This window comes from Rousettus aegyptiacus, unplaced genomic scaffold (genome assembly GCF_014176215.1).
Source record: "Rousettus aegyptiacus isolate mRouAeg1 unplaced genomic scaffold, mRouAeg1.p scaffold_m13_p_12, whole genome shotgun sequence".
Classification (NCBI taxonomy): Eukaryota; Metazoa; Chordata; class Mammalia; order Chiroptera; family Pteropodidae; genus Rousettus; species Rousettus aegyptiacus.
This window is the reverse complement of record NW_023416287.1, coordinates 36,424,533-36,443,753: the sequence shown is the minus strand read 5'-3', so window position 1 is coordinate 36,443,753 and position 19,221 is coordinate 36,424,533. Positions and strand designations below refer to the sequence as shown.

General features: G+C 36.0%; 1 protein-coding gene across 11 annotated transcripts in view; it reads right to left on the bottom strand.

Annotated features, from left to right (window-relative positions):
• CFAP61 (cilia and flagella associated protein 61) overlaps positions 1 to 19,221 on the bottom strand; it is a 274,276-nt gene that overhangs the window by 139,381 nt on the left and 115,674 nt on the right. For all 11 annotated transcript variants that reach the window (XM_036229710.1, XM_036229714.1, XM_036229717.1 and 8 more), the window contains 3 exons: positions 15,967 to 16,093; positions 12,373 to 12,450; positions 2,784 to 2,990 (listed from right to left, as the gene is read on the bottom strand). In XM_036229710.1, coding sequence (XP_036085603.1) covers positions 2,784 to 2,990; positions 12,373 to 12,450; positions 15,967 to 16,093 — 412 coding nt within the window. The remainder of the gene's footprint in view (positions 1 to 2,783; positions 2,991 to 12,372; positions 12,451 to 15,966; positions 16,094 to 19,221) is intronic.

The following is a 19,221-nucleotide window of genomic DNA, read 5'->3' as shown; positions in this document are numbered from 1 at the left end:
ATGTGGCTTTACAAATACAAAATTTTGAACTCAGCCAAATCGGATAGGGGAAAAAAACTCAGCAAATAAACAAACATACTCTATGAGCAGAGGAATGAATTGTAGATAATGCCTGACACTAATGAAGATAATTACGAGAGTAATTACATTACTATCTCTGTGGGAATGACAGATAAACAAGTGGTTTGGTTTATGGGATTTTTCAGTACAAGTATTTCCCCCAAGAGGATATTCTTCTCCATAGTGATCATGAATCAGCTTCATTTGACCCCATTAAGCTGTGTTATCTGTGTCCCGTTAACCTTTGCGTGTTTGGCACAAGCTGCTTTAAGAAGGCACACAGATAAAAATGTCATCTGAGGGCAACTGAATGCAGATGAGAAAATTCTCTTTCTTATGAAAGTCACAGCTATTTCAACTGTACCTCTGCTGATAAAATAAGTGTTTTAAAACAAAAAAATGAAACTGGAAAGTGGGGGTAGGGTTGGGGAATTGACTCATATTATTTTGACTTAAATTAATACTAAATGATGACTTAGATTTATGCTTCTTGAAATGAACTATAATAAATCATGTTTTAGGAGAATGCTTTAAATATTAATTATACCCAATGTTTAAAAGTTGGCAGGAAAAAAACTGAACATGGTGATCTTTATTTCTTTGGCATTTATGAAGTCTTAGGAGTTTTGGTGAAACTAACTTGGTATTTAACCTTTTAAACCTAAAGAGTTAAACTGTGAAGCCAATATTTTTAAAGATATATTTATTATATATAAGCTGGAAAACAAAGAATATAAAACTGAACTGTAGACGTGTTTAATAAAAAAAAAAAATGGTTTATACGTGACTTATTTGGTATTCTAAAAATAGCCCCTAAGCATTTCTAAGAGCTTCTAAAAGAAATTTCTAAAATTCTTCACTACTGACTTTCACACCCTGATTTTGCACACTGAAAAACAGAATCCAGGAATTCCTAGCCAGAGCTCTGTTTTTATGCCTGAAAGATCTCTCAATGCATATTCTAGCAAGAAGGTGTACAGAAAGTAAGGCTTTTACTACAGTTGACTAGAGATTTAGAGCAGAATTTGGAAATTCTTACCTAAATCATTTGATACGGCTACTTACACTTGTTTAAATGTATAGGTGTGAATCAACTGGAAGTGCAGACTGAGAGGAAATGTTTCCAAATATTTTCCCACACCCTCTATAAAATAATGTATAACATATTTCGAATCCTACACCATAGGGATAAATGCAGGAACATTCAATGAAATGTCCAGGATACTATTTTTATCATAGATCCAAAAGCACTCTCCATCAGCATGGCACATGCAGGCAACATCATGAATAAGAATTAAGAATTTACTATCACATCCTGAAGGTCATCAAGTTGGCAACTGGCCAAATGTAAAGTAAAAAGAAATTTTGTAGGACCAGGATTTTCCAGCAAAACTGTTACCTTCCCATCTCATTAAGTTTAAATCTAGGACATTTACATTGCTATAGAACTGCATTTTGATAGGAAAACAATTATTACTAAAGCATATTCTGTATCTCACTAAAAATCATTTCCATGTTTTTTCTTCCTTCTTTCCCATTCCTCCATACTTCTCCAAAAGGCTTTTGTTAAATAAGATACATTGGTAAAATTACTGTTATGTGAATGAATGTACTAATAAATTTCAGATTGTTTTAGGTTTACTAAATTAGATCATTTAACAAATCCACTTAGCTCACCTGCGGTAACTAAGAAAAACATGACAACATCGAAGACTCAAGACAGAGCATGAGAAAGTTGTCAGTAATGAATGGGATCTGATGGGACAACTTGTACCTACTCTACTGAATGAATATCATTCAGTCTACATCAAACTGAGGATCAGTGCTGTCAGTGACAAAGAGACCAACTTGCAAGAAACAACAGCTTAAGAATCCAGGTTGAAGAAGCTCTTGCCTGTCGAACGACCAATACACTGTATGTGTGTGTGTGTGTGTGTGTGCGCGCGCGCGCGCACATATATGTGTGACTCTTCTAGGCACTGGTATATAGCTTTGAACAGACAGACAAACACCTCTGCTTTCATGGATAAAGATAAAATTTTAGCTAGTGAAAAGTGCTATGAAGAAGGCTAGAATGGGATAAATGAAAGTAAGATAAAGAGACTGCTATCTGCACATGCAAATATATCTAATGTATATACATTAAATATGTGTTAGTTACTAAAGTATTCCTTTACATAAGTAGGACAAGTATTATGTAGTTATATAGGTATTTGCTACATAAAGGTTATGTTGGTATCATAAATCATTTTTTTTATCCATCACTTTTATGGGGTTGGTTATAGTGCTTATTTGGAATGCCGTGATATCACATCAACATTATAGGATTGAACTGATTTATTCTATGGGTTCATTACTAAAAAGTTCTTTGCTTGAAAAACATGAGAGGACCATTTTGGCATTTCACTAATGCACCATAAGAAATAATCTGATTTTTGTGTCCCTTAGAGCATTTTTCCATAGTTTTCAGTCTCTGTTTTATCAAAATGGAAAAGCCAACAAATTGTTCTTACCAACTATATTGGTTGTGATTGTTTCAGAAATTCAAAACCTCTGAACTTCCACTGTAGTATAGGGGCTAAACTCAATACAGTCATTTGGGATTCAGAGCCACATTATAATTAAAATACATCAAGTGAGGAAGGAACAAAACATGGCACACAATACGTGAACGTTGATACTGTGAACGTTGATCTACTGAAAACGTGAATTACATTTTTTACCTTACTTTCTCTGAACTGCGGGTAAATAGGGTAGTAGAGACAGGATTTATAGCTTAAACGGAGGATCTCCTTCAGAAAAAACTTGGTGTAGTGCCGAAAAATGGGGTTCAGGGCAAAGTGATACAGGTGCCCATGTTCTTCACGCTGGTGGTGACTGAAGTAGATGAAATCCTCAATGTTGTAATGAGATCGAATGTACTCTATATCCTAAAAAAGAGGAGGGGAAAGGACATCTAAGAATGTTTTAAACTAATGGCATTTTGTGATAAAAATCTTTCAAAAATTACTTTAGGTACAATAGTAAGAGATGTGTTTTTCTTTCCTGTGATTCTTCACCTCAGCTTCATTGCTAAATTTTTTAAAATTATAAATTATGTTTCTTGAAAGTCACCTATTCTGATGGCTTGTCTATGGAGGATGCCTACACAGCTTTAGAATTTGTTCCTTAAAGGGAGCCTTGTGTCTCTGCTAGTGGCCAGGCAGGAGAGTGGTTCTTCACTGCTGTTGGGCAAGGGAAGCATGAGCTAGTCAGCACGACTGACTGATCATGTGCAAATTTCAGGAACAGGACAAACACCCACCAGCGTTCTCTCCATTTGTAACTATCCTCTATTCGCCTATTAACGTGGAAATGAGCCATCACACATTTTAATTGGCACATGTGGCAGGGTGGGCCTACAATAAAACTAAAGCTGGGCCTCATCCACAGGCAACAGGCACTCCTTCAACATTTTATCCCTCTGAGGTACAGTTATGTGCCGCTTAACTACTGGGATGCATTCTGAGAAGTGCATCATCAGGCAAACACTCTGACAAATGAAGCATTAGGTGATTTTGTCGTTCTTGTGCAAATATCATAGAGAGTACACTTACACAAACCTCGATGGTATAGTCTACTGCACACCTAGACTATATGATATAGCCTATTGCCCCTAGATTACAAGCCTGTACAGCATGTTAGCATGCAAAACAACCTGAAATTAAGTCAAGCGCAAGAGAAAATGATGCAATCAAGAAATGCCATAAATACGAGATATATGAGGCTGCTGCCAGCATAACACAGCATACTGTTTACAGAAAACTTTTTTTATAAGTAGAAAAGTACATTCTAAAATAACAATAAAAAACATACTAAATACATAAACCGGTAACGAAGTCATTTATGATCATTATCAAGTATTATGTACTGTACATAATTGTAAGTGCTATACATTTGTATGACTGGAAGGTCTGTTTACACTAGCATCACCACCATGAGTGATGTGTTGGACTATGATGTTAGAACATCAGCTATGATAGTGACAGGAATTTTTCAGCTCCATTATAATCTTATGGGAACCACCGTTGTATAAGCAGTCTGTCATTGACTGAAAGTTATGTGGCACATGACTGTATAACATTTTTATACTGTGGAAGGTAATTTAAAGAACCAATGAGTGTTCACTTGTAAAAGGAAATGTTGGGCACACTGCTCATTCTTCCATGGGTCTGGTTCTGATTGCCACCCTCTGCCCCCTACGTGGCGGGGGAGTGGGGGGAACCAGGAGCTCCTCCATGCTAACTTTGCATTGGTTCAACTTCTCCTGCTTTACTTCCCAGCAGTGCACACATTGGGGGTAGGGACAAAATCCAGAGTGAGTATGACTCTCTAATGACAGGAATAATAAACACACCTGATATGCAGGGCAAATCAAACCACAGGCAGATTGGAAAGCACCCATTTATATATTTTTTTTAACTTTTCACAGTAAAATTGTCCTAAAAGCATACTTTCAAGAAGAGAAATTGGAAAATGCAAGGAACTTGATTCACTCTGTGATTGGCAAGGCTAGCAGTAGAAAATTCAGGAAAATTGTGAAGTCTGTATCCAAGCCCCCTAAGATTCCTTATCTTTCCAGCTCTTGCCATGAAGCACAGAAGAAACAGGATTTGGGGTAACCCAGTGATGGTACCCAAGGGCAATTCTGGCAATGTCTGAGATTTCCATCTGCATTGACCCTATAATTGCTTTTACACTCTAAGACTTTTATTTAATTACCAAGGAGGCATCCCTCATTATAAAATAAAATAAGTAATAAGTGTAAGGCTCAGAAATCACTGAGAAACAAAAAGCAAAGAGCCAATAGAGGTTATTAGCTCAAAACAACAGATGGGACTTGTGCATCTGATTTTCCTCCCATCCCAAATCCCATAAAATTAAACAAAAAATTATTTTTAAAATAATGGGTGGGAAAAAATGAGAGGGAGTAATAGGGAGTGGGGGTACTAAGGTAGTTCTACTTTAGAAGGAAACATACCAAAGTTTTCTACTACTAGGTTAAAATTTCCTACCTTGGGTCACTCAAAGTTCCTTGCCTGCTGCCTGCCAGTACTTCCTGCAAGCACCACAAGAGGAAGCCAGATGACTGACTGATTCCCATTCCCACTTAGACATGTGGATGGGCAGCCCTCCCAGTGACTGGAGAGATGCAATGGAGAAGCAGATATGCACAACTGTCAAGGATACCCATGCCAGACAGCCATACTGGTAATATAATCTGTTATTCATGACATAGACAGACTTTTGAGGAAAACTGAAAAATGCAGAAGACCAGAATACAGAAACATAGATCTTACTCCAAAGAAAACAGAGGTTATTCAGTGAAAAGAAGAGAATTTAAAACAGTTCTATTCAGTGTCCTTAGATATACCAAAAAAGGATATTGTATATAACACAACGAACAAGTTGCTATAAAAAAAAGGAACAAGAGGGACCAAGAAAGATATCTGGAAGTTAAATATATGAACTCTGAAATTAAAATTCAAAAAGGAGGTCTGGATAATAGAAAAACATGACTGAAGGTTGAATTAGGGTTCTGGAACACAAAATTAAGGAAATCTAGGAAGAAGTATGAGAGATTAAAAAATATGAGAAGCAAGTTAAGGGACAGTAAAAGATTAATTCAAAAGGTCCAATATCCGTCTAAAAAGAAATTCAAAGAGAGGAGAATAGAGAAAATGAAAAGGAAGAAACAATTAATAAAATCATAGAAAAAAATACTTCCAAACTCAAAAGAGGCATAAGATATTTCTTGGTAAATTTTCAGAATTGCAGGAATAAAGACGAAAAACTAATTCTCATGAGAGAAAGCAAATAAAAGTACATTTATTCACATCAGATTTTATTTTATTGGTGACCCTGGACACTGGAAGACAATAAGAGTAAAAATATCAACATTCTAATGAGAAATAATTTGAATAAGAATTCTATACACTAGAGTATTCAAGTGTGAGAATGAAAAAAAAACTTGTATATGCATGGACTCAGAGATACTAGCACCTATCATCCTCTCTAAAAGAGTTACTCATAAATATTCTGAATCAAAAGAGAAATGAATCTAAAAACGAGGATAGTTTATTAAAGGGAGAAGGAGCGGCGAGTTCCCTGAACATTCCTGCCTGGGATAGCTGCGAGCTCCCCATGGCTGGCTGGCCGCAAGGCCCAGTTATCAGCGCAAAAAGCAGAGAAACAGGACGTGACCATACAGGAACAACAGTTGATTTTTGGCGACCATGGTTGCAAAACAGGCTGAGCGCAGCCTTCAACCCCCAACCCAGAGGACCGCACCCCAATTCCCTCCGATACCGAACGCCACAGAACCCCAGGGGAATCTGACTAAATGCTGTGGAGACGGTCGCTGACACTGGCAGGGAATGAAACTGAGGGTGGCCAGTGTGATTCATTATCTACAAAAAAATTTAAAAAGCGTTATTAAGACTTTATATAAAGCAAGGATCCAAAGTATTAGACGCCACCTACTGGAAACCAAAAGAAAAGCGCCTTCTTTGCAACAGGCTAAAGAGAGACCTTTATATAATAATTCTTCTTTCTAGAAAAACAGCAGAATATATTTCCATTAACGCCCAGGGGGAGAAATAATCCATTAAACACCATGAACAACCAAGGTGACAAGGCATCTCAGAAAGAAAGAGAAAAATCTCCAGAAAATAAGCTTACAGACATAGAAATATGTGACTTAAATGAAAGAGAATTCAGGATGGTACTTCTGAAAAAACTCAATGAGATACAAAACAAATCAACAATTTCAAGAATTGGAAAAACGACTAGATGAGCAGAGCAGGAGACTGAAACCCTCAAAAAGAACCAAATAGAACTTCTGGAGATGAAGAACAAACTGCAAGAGTTGAAAAATGAAATAGCAAGCTTGGGAAATAGAGTCAACCAAAATGGAGGAAAGGATCAGTGATATCAAAGACAGAAATCTAGAAATAAATCAGAAGGAAGAACAGAGAAACCAAAGAATAAAAATAATGAAAGAGAAATACAAGAACTAGCTGATACCATCAGGAGAGGAAACATAAAAATAATGGGCATTACCAAAGGCAAGGAAAAGGAACAGGGATTAGAAAGCATTTTCAGACAAAAAGTTGACGAGAATTTCCAAAATCTAAGAAATGAGCTGGAGCTGGGAATTTGAGAAGTCAACAGAACACCCAATTATCTCACCCAAAAAGGCCTTCACCAAGATACATTGTATTAAAATTATCAAAAAAATTAACAACAAAGAATTCTCAAGGCAGCCAGGGAGAAAGAAATGGTAACTTATAAAGGTAAACCCATTAGATTATCCTCGGACTTCTTAGCGCAAGCCTTACAAGCCATAAAGGAATGGAATCAAATATTTAAACTATTAAATGAAAGGAACTACCAGCCTAGAATAATGTATCCAGCTAAGCTCTCCTATAGATATATGAAGGAGAAATCAAGACCTTTCCAGATGTACAAAGCTTGAGGAAATTCTCCGCTACAGGGTCTGCACTACAGGTACTAATATCAGACAAAATAGACTTCAAAATAAAAAACGTAAAGAAAGATACTGAAGGATACTTCAGAATGATAAAGGGAATCATGCACCAAGAAGACGTAACACTTATTAATATCTATGCTCCCTGTCAGGGAGCCCCAAAATATGTAAAGCAATTACTAACAGAACTAAAGGGAGAAACAGACAAAAACACTATCATAGTAGGAGACCTAAATATCCCACTGTCGGATATGGATAGATCATCTAAACAGAAAATCAATAAGGAAATAACATCCTTAAATGACATATTAGACCAACTGGACATAATTGACATTTACGGAGCCTTCCATTGCCAAACAGCTGCTTATATATTCTTCTCTAGTGCACATGGAATATTCTCAAGAATCGACCACATACTGGGATCCAAAAATAGCCTCAAAAAATATAAGAGAGTTGAAATCATACCAACCACATTCTCTGATCATAATGCTTTGAAGCTGGAGATCAACTGCAAAAAGAAATCAGGAAGAACCACAAATACATGGAGACTAAACAACATGCTACTAAAGAATAACTGGGTCAGAGAAGAAATAAAAAGAGAGATCAAGAGGTACATAAAATCAAATGATAAAGATAGTACAACATATCAAAACTTTGGGGACATGGCAAAAGTGGTCATAAGAGGAGAGTTCATATCATTACAGGTCTACCTCCAAAACTAAGAATGAGCCTAAATAAACAACCTAATGCTACATCTTAAAAAACTAGAAAAGGAAGATCAAATGAAGCTTAAAGTCAGCAGAAGGAAAAAAATAATCAAAATTAGAGCAGAAATAAATGCAACAAAGAGCTGGTTCTTTGAGAAGGTTAATAAAATTGACAAACCCCTGGCTAGACTCACTAAAGAAAAAAGAGAAAGGACACAAAAGAACAAAATCAGGGATGAAAGAGGAGAAATTTCGACTGATATCACAGATATACAAAGGATCATACAAGAATACTATGAAAAAGTATATAACACCAAATATAATAACTTAGAATAAATGGACCAGAACTTGGAAAAATACAACCTTCCTAGACTGAATCAAGAAGGCTGGAATATCTAAATGGACCGATCAGCAGTATGGAAATTGAAACAATCATCAAAAACCTACCAAAAGTAAAAATTCAGAACCAGATGGCTTCACCAAACACTCAAAGAAGATTTAATAACTATTCTCCTCAAACTCTTCCAAAAAATTGAAGAGGAGGCAATACTTCCCAACTCATTTTATGAGGCCAATATGACTCTGATACCGAATCTGGTAAAGATAACACACAAAAAAAGAAAACTACAGACCAATATCTCTCATGAACACAGATGCGAAAATCCCACAAAAGATACTAGCGAACCAAACACAGCAACATATTAAAAAGATTATACACTATGATCAAGTAGGTTTCACCCCAGAGGCATAGGGATGGTTCCACATATACAAATCGATTAATGTGATACATCACATAAACAAATTAAAAAATAAGAATCATATGACCACATCAATAGATGCAGAAAACGCCTTGACAAGATACAGCATCCATTTATGATCAAAACACTTCACAAAATCGGTATAGAAGGAAAGTACCTTAACATAATAAAGGCCATCTATGACAAACCCTCGGCCAACACTAGACTGAATGGTGAAAAACTAAAAACCTTCCCTCTAAGATCAGGAACAAGGAAGGCAAGGCTGTCCACTACTGCCACTGTTATTCAATATAACATTGGAGGTCCTAGCGACTGCAATCAGACAAGAGAAAGATATAAAAGGCATCCGAATATGAAACGAAGAAAAACTGTCACTATTTGCAGATGACATGATCCTCTACACAGAAAACCCTAAAGACTGCACAAGAACACTACTAGAAACAATAAGCAAATACAGTAAGTTTCTGGTTACAAAATCAATGTTCAAAAATCCATAGCGTTCCTATACTCGAACAACAAAGTGTCAGAAAAAGAAGTGGAAAAAATAATTCCTTTTGCAATCGCAACCAAAAGAATAAAATACCTAGGAATACATTTAACAAAACATGAGAAGGATCTATAGAATGAAAACTACAAGACCCTATTAGAAGAAATCAAAACAGATACAAAGAAATGGAAAGATATTCCGTGTCCTTGGATTGGAAGAATCAACATAGTTAAAATGACATTACTTACCTAAAGCATTATACAGATTTAATGCAATCCCCATCAAAATCCCATCGGCATTTTTTAAAGAAATAGAATGACAAATCATCAGATTTGTACGGAAGCACAAAAGACCCAGAATTGACAAAGCCATCCTGAGAAAAAAGAACAAGGCTGGAGGCATCACTCTGACTGACTTCAATTTATACTACAAAGCAACAGTAATCAAAACGGCATGGTATTGGGAGAAAAACAGACACACGGACCAGTGGAACAGATTGAGAGTCCAGAAGTAAATCCATGTTTATATGAGCAAATAATTTTCAACAAAAAAGCCAAAAACATACAGTGGAGAAAGGAAAGCCTCTTCAATAAATGGCGCGAGGAAAACTGGAAAACCACCTGCAAAAGAATGGAACTAGACTGTTGTCTATCACCACACACCAAAATTAACTCAAAATAGACTAAGGACTTGAATATAAGACCTGAAACAATAAAATGCGTAGAAGAAAACAAAGCAACTAAACTCAAGGACCTTGGACTTAAAGAGGATTTTATGAATTTGACCTCAAAGGCAAGGGAAGTAAAAGCTAAAATAAGTGAATGGGACTACATCAAACTAAAAAGCTTCTGCTCAGCAAAAGAAATCATCAACAAGGTAAAGAGACAACTATCCAAAAATAGGGGAAAATATATTTGCAAGCAACACCTCTGATAAGGGCCTAATATCCAAAATATACAAAGAACTCATACAACTAATCACAACAGAAAAACAAATGATCTGATCAAAAAATGGCCAGCGGACCTGAATGGACACTTACCCCAATAAATTTAATTAAAAATTTTTAAAAAATAAAAATAAGCACTACTATTTAATATTGTTCTAAACATACAATGCAACTGGAAAAAGAAGATGCGGCAAATTCTATTTTCCAAATATGGTCATGACAGTATCTTGCATCCCACATGCTTTTCTTCAGAGTGAACTTGCTACACCCCCATTAAGAGTTGAAGTCCATTCTCCATCTATGGAATCTGAGCATGCCCTGTAACTGCTTTGACCAATAATAATAGGATCGAAATGAATCTCTGCTGGAAAGGAAAATCAATTGAAAAATTCTCAGAACTAATAAAATATCTCAGAAAGGCGGCTGGATAAAAGGTCACAATACAAATATTAGTAGTTTTCCAACATATCAAAATAAAAATTTAGAAAGCATAATGAAAAGAAGTATCTATTCACAATACACAGAAAAATATAAAACATGTAGAGAAAACACAACTGTCCAGGACTATGTTTGTCAGGGTCACAGCAGGAAACAGATCGTATGTTCAAATTAGCATAACTAGAATTGGGTTTAACAAAGTGACTATTTACAAAGGGCGGGGGCAGCATTTAGAGACATCAGTAAGGATAATGTAGCAACAACTGCAAACTATTACCACCTTGCATAGGTGGCATGAGCGGTAGTGGTCACTGGAATCCTTGAGAAGACCAGGGAATTCAGTGGCAAGACCAGTTAGCAAAAGGCATCCCAAACTCACTCTCCTCCCTTCTTTGCAACAGGGTTGCCCACTGGCCTAACCTAATTGGAATCCAAAGGGAAAGGTACCCACAATACTACCCATCGGGTTAGCCTCCCTAAGACAGAACAGGATGGAGAAGGGCAGAGAGTGAACCTGAAGGGGTAGACAAAATGTCTGGCACACAAAACCTATACAAAAAAAAAGCCACAAAACTTTTCTAAAGAACCTAAAAGAATTCAACAACAATAAAAATAGAGGCAGCTATATTCCTAGAAGGGAAGTCTCAATATTTTAATTGTTAATTCTGCCTAAATTGTTCTAGAAAATCTACTTAGGTACAAAAAAAGTCATAATAAGTATTACAAGGTTTATTTGGAAACAGAAATATCCAAGTAAAACCAAAAAAAAAATAAAATAAAAAAGATAAACAAGAGAAGACTCCCCTATCAGATATCAAAGCACATAATAATGCAATAGATACCAATAAATAAATCCATGGAAGAGAGAGTAAAAATAGATGCTGGCATGTGGAAATTAATAATGTAAACATGGCATTTTAAATCAGTAGGGAAAGAACAGACTATAATAAATATTTTGGAATAATTGGCAATAATTGGCTGTGCATTGGGAACAAACAAAATCGGATGTCCACTTAACAAGAGACAGACAGAAAGACACACACACACACACACACACACACACACACGCACACATGAAGTAATTAAGTGTAAGGAAGAATGTTGGAGGAAATAAATGCTTAAATATCAATAGTAATAATCCTTTGGGGAAAGCAGTAGAACTTTTTTTTTTTTTTGGTGGTGATGGTGGTCGTGGTGAAGTTATTCAATTTTTTAGAATACAAATATTTTCATGTATTTTTATAATATTTTCAACATTTTGAACTGAAAATAAATGAAGATCTGAAAGGCTGCCAAGTGGGATGCAAGCATATGATGATTTATATCCTTCAGATAAAGAAGGCATTCATATTAAATAAGTAAAAATGAAATTTCAAAAGAGGCATTGTGTGCTAATTCATGATATAAAAGGTACAATCAAGGAAATTAATATCCATTTTACAATTTACCATTTCATTTCTGATCACTGCAACGCCAACAATTTGTTCTGCTACATCAGCTACAAATGCCTGCAGTGGTGTTCCATCCTGAAAAATAAGCATATGTTTTAAGACCCTTAAAAATGTAGCTATTAATGTTTCTGTAAGCAGTCAATAATGAGTTTTAATCATGATCACATAATGATAGAGCCACCATCTATCACCACTTACCTTTGGGCCATGTATGAAGTTAAATGCCCTCACTATGTTCATTTAATCCTCACTCCAACTTTATACGGTTAAGTATTTTCATTTTCTCTACTTTATTTACAAGACATTTAGGCTTGGGAGGTTGAGTAACTTGCCAAGATCTCTAGCTAGTAATGGATTGACCTATGATTCAAACCACATTCCCTTGACTTAGAATCTGTTTTCTTTAGCTCCACATCAGTGGTTCTCAAATATTGTGACCTCGGGACCTTATGCCCTGAGGACTACTATAAGCTTTGGCTTATATGTATTATGTCTACAACTATTTCTTTTATTAGAAATTAAAACTGACTAAATTTTGAATTAAAAAAATTTTAACTCATTAAGACAAAATTTTTAATTTGACAAAAATATTGAGAATAGCATTGTTTCATATTTATGCAAATTCCTTTAATGTCTGGCTTACTGGAATACAGCTGGATTCTCATATCTACTTCTGTATTCAGTCTGTTGCCAATATGTTGTTTTGGTGGAAATATATGAAAAAAGCCTTCACAAAGATAGTTGAAAAGGGGAAAAGAATTTTAATAATCTTTTCAGATACTTATGGATATTCTTTTTTGATGTTCCACCAAAACTCAACAAGTGGTGGTGTTTTCAAGATTAAAATCTTTAAGTGTGGAAACTGAAACAGTATCAGTGAACTTTCTATATACTAATACATTAAAATTCATTGGTCTATTTTGCACTTTGAATGATCATTTAACCTATGAACAATTTTATAACATCATGTATTGTTTATCTAGAAAATACTGGTTTCTCAAGTTTATACATATTTTCCAAATGCTGGCCTATTTCATTAAAAAGTATCAAAACATCACATTTGGTAATATCACCATCAGACTTAGAAGAAAAGTCTTTCAAGTATTGGATAGCTGTCAAGCTCACAATATCAGATACTGATTTCCCAAAATTCTAATTTTGTTTTCTTGAAAGTTTGGGTTTTATCATAGGGGACAAATGCTGTCAGCTGTTCTCTTGGAGTGACAGGCTTATCTCATTCATTTTTAAGAAAATGTCTGCCAACTACGTAAGACAAAATAACCATATTTTGCCTCCCAGCTGTTCTTTTCAAAGTAAAACTGATATTCCATGAAAACAGAGGCTGGGTCAGCATGCAACTCAAACAACTGCAGAAATGTATTTTCCTGAAACAACCGACATGCTTCAGTCTGCAGCAGAAGGCTTTATGTGTACTTCTCATTTTGCTACATGGAATACTGAAAATACATGTATTCAATTGAGGGCGAGACTTAACGGAGTCAAAATTTTTTACTGTTTCAAGTGAAACTGGCTTTCCCTTTTCTTTTTTAAATTGAAATGTCTAATGAGATAGATGTAGATTCATAAACAGTTATAAGAAATAATACAGAGCTATTCTTTATCCAGTAGCCCCTAATGGCAACATTTTGCAAAACACTGGTATAATATGATAAGCAGGGAATGCACTTTGATGTAATTGTGTGTTGTGTGTGTAAATTAAGTTCTACATAATTTTATCCCCTGTTCAGGTTCATGTACATACACAGCACTACAGTCAAGAAGATACTGAATAGTTCCGACGCAAGATGTATTGGGTTGTCTATTAAAACCACATCCATCAGTCCCTTGCTCTCCTCCCATCCTTAATCCTCGGCAATAAATGATCTTTTTGTTCCCCATTTCTAAGATTTTTTTATTTCAAAAATGTCTCATAAAAGGAATCTTTTTATGAGATACCAGCATTTACTGGTATCACTCTTTTCTATTTTAGTTATTCTGTTGGTCATGCAGTGACATCTCATTGTGGGTTTTCTTTTCCTGTTGTTACTGTGTGTGTGGCAGTGAAGAACTCGATGACCACTCGGAAGTTTGCTGCCACTGCCATGACCCACACTGAGGCTCTTGAGGTTTTTTCCACCCACTGCTTTTGCACCATTGGTGCTAATATCAGTACAGCAGGAAAAAAAAAAAAAACAAACCAATTTCTTACTCTTATTATGAAAATGATTTTTACCTCATAGACCACTTGAAAATTTGTTTTAGAGATCCCTAGGGTTCCTTAGACCACATTTTGAGAACCAGGGCACTACATCATACCATGTTGGTAAGCTAAAAAAAAATGAAGAATCAAGAAGACCAAGACAAATGAAAACAAAACAAAACAAAAAATAACATGGGCTGGAGGAAGTTTTATTTTAATTCAATGCCTTTATAAATATTAAAAGTTTCATTGTGTTTAAGTGTTTAGCATCTTCCTTTTGATGACTTAAAAATGATCTAAAAGGTTTATTCAAAAGAGCCAATAACTGAGAACTCCCAAATGACCTCAACAGTAGAATGAAGAAATAAATTGTGGTATATTTAAGCAATAAAACACTTTATACCACAATATGGATCAATCTCATGAACCTGTTGCTGAGCAAAAAAAGCTGATATTGGAAAACATACTGTATGACTCCTTTAAATAAAGTTCAAAAACAGACATAACTAGTCTATGGTCTTAGAAGTCAAGGTGGTATTAAACTGGAGGGAGAGTAACTGAATGAGAGCATGAGGGGGACTTCTGGTGCGCTAGATTTAGTTTGTTTATTGAGATAGATGTTTGTTACATGGTGTATTCAAATTGGGAAGTACATCGAACTATTCACTGGCTATACTTCAATAACATTGAAAAAATAAAAATTATTTAAAAATTAACTAAGCATTTCTCCAACTACATGCATTATTCCATGTCTGGTTAAATTAACTACAAGGTCCTTTAAAAAAATAGTGTTAATGTAAGAACCACTGTTAGCTTTCCCATTGCCATGGCAAAAATATAGGTATTATACTAGAAAAAGAACCCAGCATTTGTCATACAGGGTTTTTCCCAGCTCATCCAACCCTTGAGGATACAGCCAGCTCAAAAAAAAAAAACGGTGTAAGATAGACTTGGCATCCAGTAGAGCTAAAATGGGGTCGCATGTCCTAAGTTTGATATCCAGTGCTGCTAAGTTGAGCACCAGGCACTCAAAGATTCCTGAGTCACCATTCATTACCATTTACTACCCTCTGCCTATTCTAAGCACTGGGATTGATCTCATTTTGTGATATTTGTCTGAATCAAGTTCCAAGTTTTCCATCCCCATGATAAGGATTTAGAGTATCTTATCAGCCCACTAGGGGCCACCAGTGAGAATAGCCTCACTTCCTTAAACTTCAGCATCTTTGTTTTACTCTTCTTGCTCCTATCTTCCAACTCCCCTCTGCCACTCCCTACCACATGATTCTTCAACTTAGGTCCAAGGAAACTTCAGAGTTGAATCAACATGGATCATAATGACCCAATAGCATAAAGAAAAGGAAGCCACTCTGGGCATAGCAAGTACTTACAGGGTCTCTGCGAGCCTCATTGTATTGCTTTAAATCCTCCAAGATGCTTTTTTTTAGCATGAGGGTGCTGACAAGATTTTCAACACCAGGAGTATCTGATAAATTGGCTAATCTTATATTAATGGTCCTGGGTAAAAAGAAATGCATTTTAGGTTAAAGTAATAAAATACATATTCTCTCCCCCAAAGAAATAGAGACAGAATTATAACATGTCACATTTATATAAAATAGTATCAGTAAAATGTCTTTGTATAACATTGGGGTTTAATTAATTACAAAAGTAACTCATTTCATTCTAAAAGACCTGCAAAAAAAAAACAAACACACACATAAAAGATGTGCAAAAAATAAGGTAAAAATCACTGATAATACCATTAACCAGAGATAATACCAAGTTACATTTTAAATTCATTTAATATGTTCAGCATCATGCTTTATTTCAGATGTACTTCGAATACAAAGCCAAATTCTTCCCCAAATTTTTAGAGTATATTAATAAGTTAAGAAATTACACTGAACTTTGGTTTTGTGAGTCTTAATCCTTAATAATTTTATCTTTGATTTTGTATTTTTCTATGAAGTCAAGTAAGACAATGGAGCGTTGGTTCACACGTAGTACCCACCTCTCATGATCACTCCACGATGGGTCCTCTCCCATCTGTTTCCTGTCCCTGGCACACTGGGCCCTAAGGGGTCTCTCCATCCCTGCCTCATTACTGCTGTCACCCTCTCCCAGAGGTGATAACTGGGTTTCCATCCCCCGTTGCATCAGTGAGGAAGGTCCACATTCAACCACCATACTCCACCCTCAGTGGCATCCTGGACACAGGCATGGGAAGGATCAAGGGGCAGCATGTCCATTGAAGTTTCTAGTCAGAGTAAGGTGGTGGACGTCCCAATCTGGGGCTGCAGTGCCATGGCGTGTTCAGCTGACAACTCAGCAAACTCAGCAGGGACCTCTTATTCATCCCCTACCCAGGTATTTTGTGCATCCTAGTGCAAAGGTTGCCAGCTGTTGGAGAATGTCTGTTTGCCATGCATTGGAGCAGTGGGCCCATGGGAAGGGGAGATGGTTTCTCCATCTTAGGCTAGAGCCCACATTTTCATTTTGTAATGGGCCCTGCATATATACAGTGGCCTTGCACTGAAAGCTCTCTAGTCATTTGGGTATTATTATTAAATTGAACAGCACTATTCTTCCTAATATTAAAATAAAGTAAAATATTCTAACCGACTTAATTTTCAATTGTAGTGAATATTTGTGCTGAAGTTTTAATGCATGCTCCTATACTATGGACAGAGTGATTTATTTGCAAAAAGTAATCTACATTTAAAATTAGCTGGTATAAAAATGATCAATTAATATCACCATTATATTTATGAATAATTTTTAAGTTAAGGATAAGAACTTGATTCTGATACAGACACTTTATACCCAAATCTAGTTCAGATGAATTAAAGATTTAAATGTAAAAAACGAAATCACAAAAGTACTAGGAAGTATCCAAGGAAATCAAAAACATATGTCCACCGACACAAAACCTTGTCCATAAATATTCATAGCAGCATTATTTATAATAGCCCCAAGGCAGAAAGAACATAAATAGCCAACAACTTCTGAATGGATAAACAAAATACGATCTCTCCATACAATGGAATATTAGTTAGTCATGAAAAGGAATGAAATACTGACACATGTCACAACATGGATGAATCTTGAATTATTATACTAAGTGAAGGAATGAAGGAAACCACATACAAAGGCCACATATTGTATGATCCATGTATCTGAAATGTCCAGAGTAGGTAAATTTAAAGAGACAAAAAGTAAATTAGATGCCAGGGAGCTGGGAGAGGAAAGAATAGGAACCATTAAATAACATGATTCGGTAGTGATATAATAATGTTCTGTAGATGAGTATAAATAATATTTGAAGCCATAAATAATATTTGAAGATATATGCAAATCCTGTAATGTGACAGGGAAATGGCTGTCATTTCAATTTAAGAGAAAGTTACAGGTACTACTGATTCTATTGTGGTTTGTTGCCTGCTTTGACAATGGAAGGAAATGTTAAATTTCAGTTGAGTTTATGAAAATAAAGATATAATTTTCCCCCTGAATTCAACCCACAGACCAAAGTTAAGAACCCCAGCTATGATTCAAATCTCACTCCAAGTAAAAGCCCAAGTGCTAGAATCGCTAAGAGCCCCTCCAAGATGGGAGCTTCCTTCCTGTGCCCTCTCTCTGGGATTTCTCCTCCTGACTCATCTCCAAATAGTCAGCTTCTTGCTTTCCCTGTCCCCCTCACAGGCCTCCCTACTGTTCTCCAAACCTTCCAGGCACACTCCCTTATCAGCAATTCTTCCTCGGAATTCTGCCTCCTCCACCACAAAAACGCTAGCCTTTTTCTCTCACCTCAACATCAGTGTTTGCTTAAAATTCACCCTCTCAATGATCGCCCTATTAAAAATTTGGAAACTCTGACACTTTCCTTACGTGCTCTATTTTTCTCCACAGTACTTCCTACCTTCTATTTATTTTGCTCACTTTTTCTCACTTCCCACTAAAATAAAACTTCATGAGAATAAGAATTCTGGTCTAGTTGCTCATTGCTGCACCCCTCTGGCTAGAACAATGCCTGGCACATAATAACCACTCCATGAATATTTGTTAAATGAGTGGATTATGCAGCTTGAATGTCAATGGCCACAGACTATTATTCCCTACGCTTCTATATAAGATAAATGCAACAATCGGGTTATTAAGTGTTGCAGAAGGCTGGAGAGTGAATAAATGTGTAATATTTTTGCATATGTCTATTATGATATCTTTTGCTTTCTGGATTGCGACCATCTTCTCTCTGGCAAGGCTCAAAGCTCAGATGACATCACGGTCAACTCTGAAAGGCCAGGCCTTTTTCTAGCCCAGAGTGGTGCTCAGTAAATGTTCAGTGAAATATAGGGCTGTCTTACTGCCAGGTATCACAAAAACACAAACAGCACAGTGGTTGGACATTTATGTAATTTATGAAGTGATCCCCCCAATTAGTCTCGCATCCACCTGGCACTACACAGTTATTGCAATATTGTCGTCTATATTTCTTACGCTGTACTTCACAACCCTGTGACTGTTTTGTAACTACCAGTTTGTATTTCTTAATTCCTTCAACTTTTTTATCCAGCCCCCAACCCACTCCTATCTGGCAATCATGAGTTTGTTCTCTATATCTATGAATCTGTTTCTATTTGTTT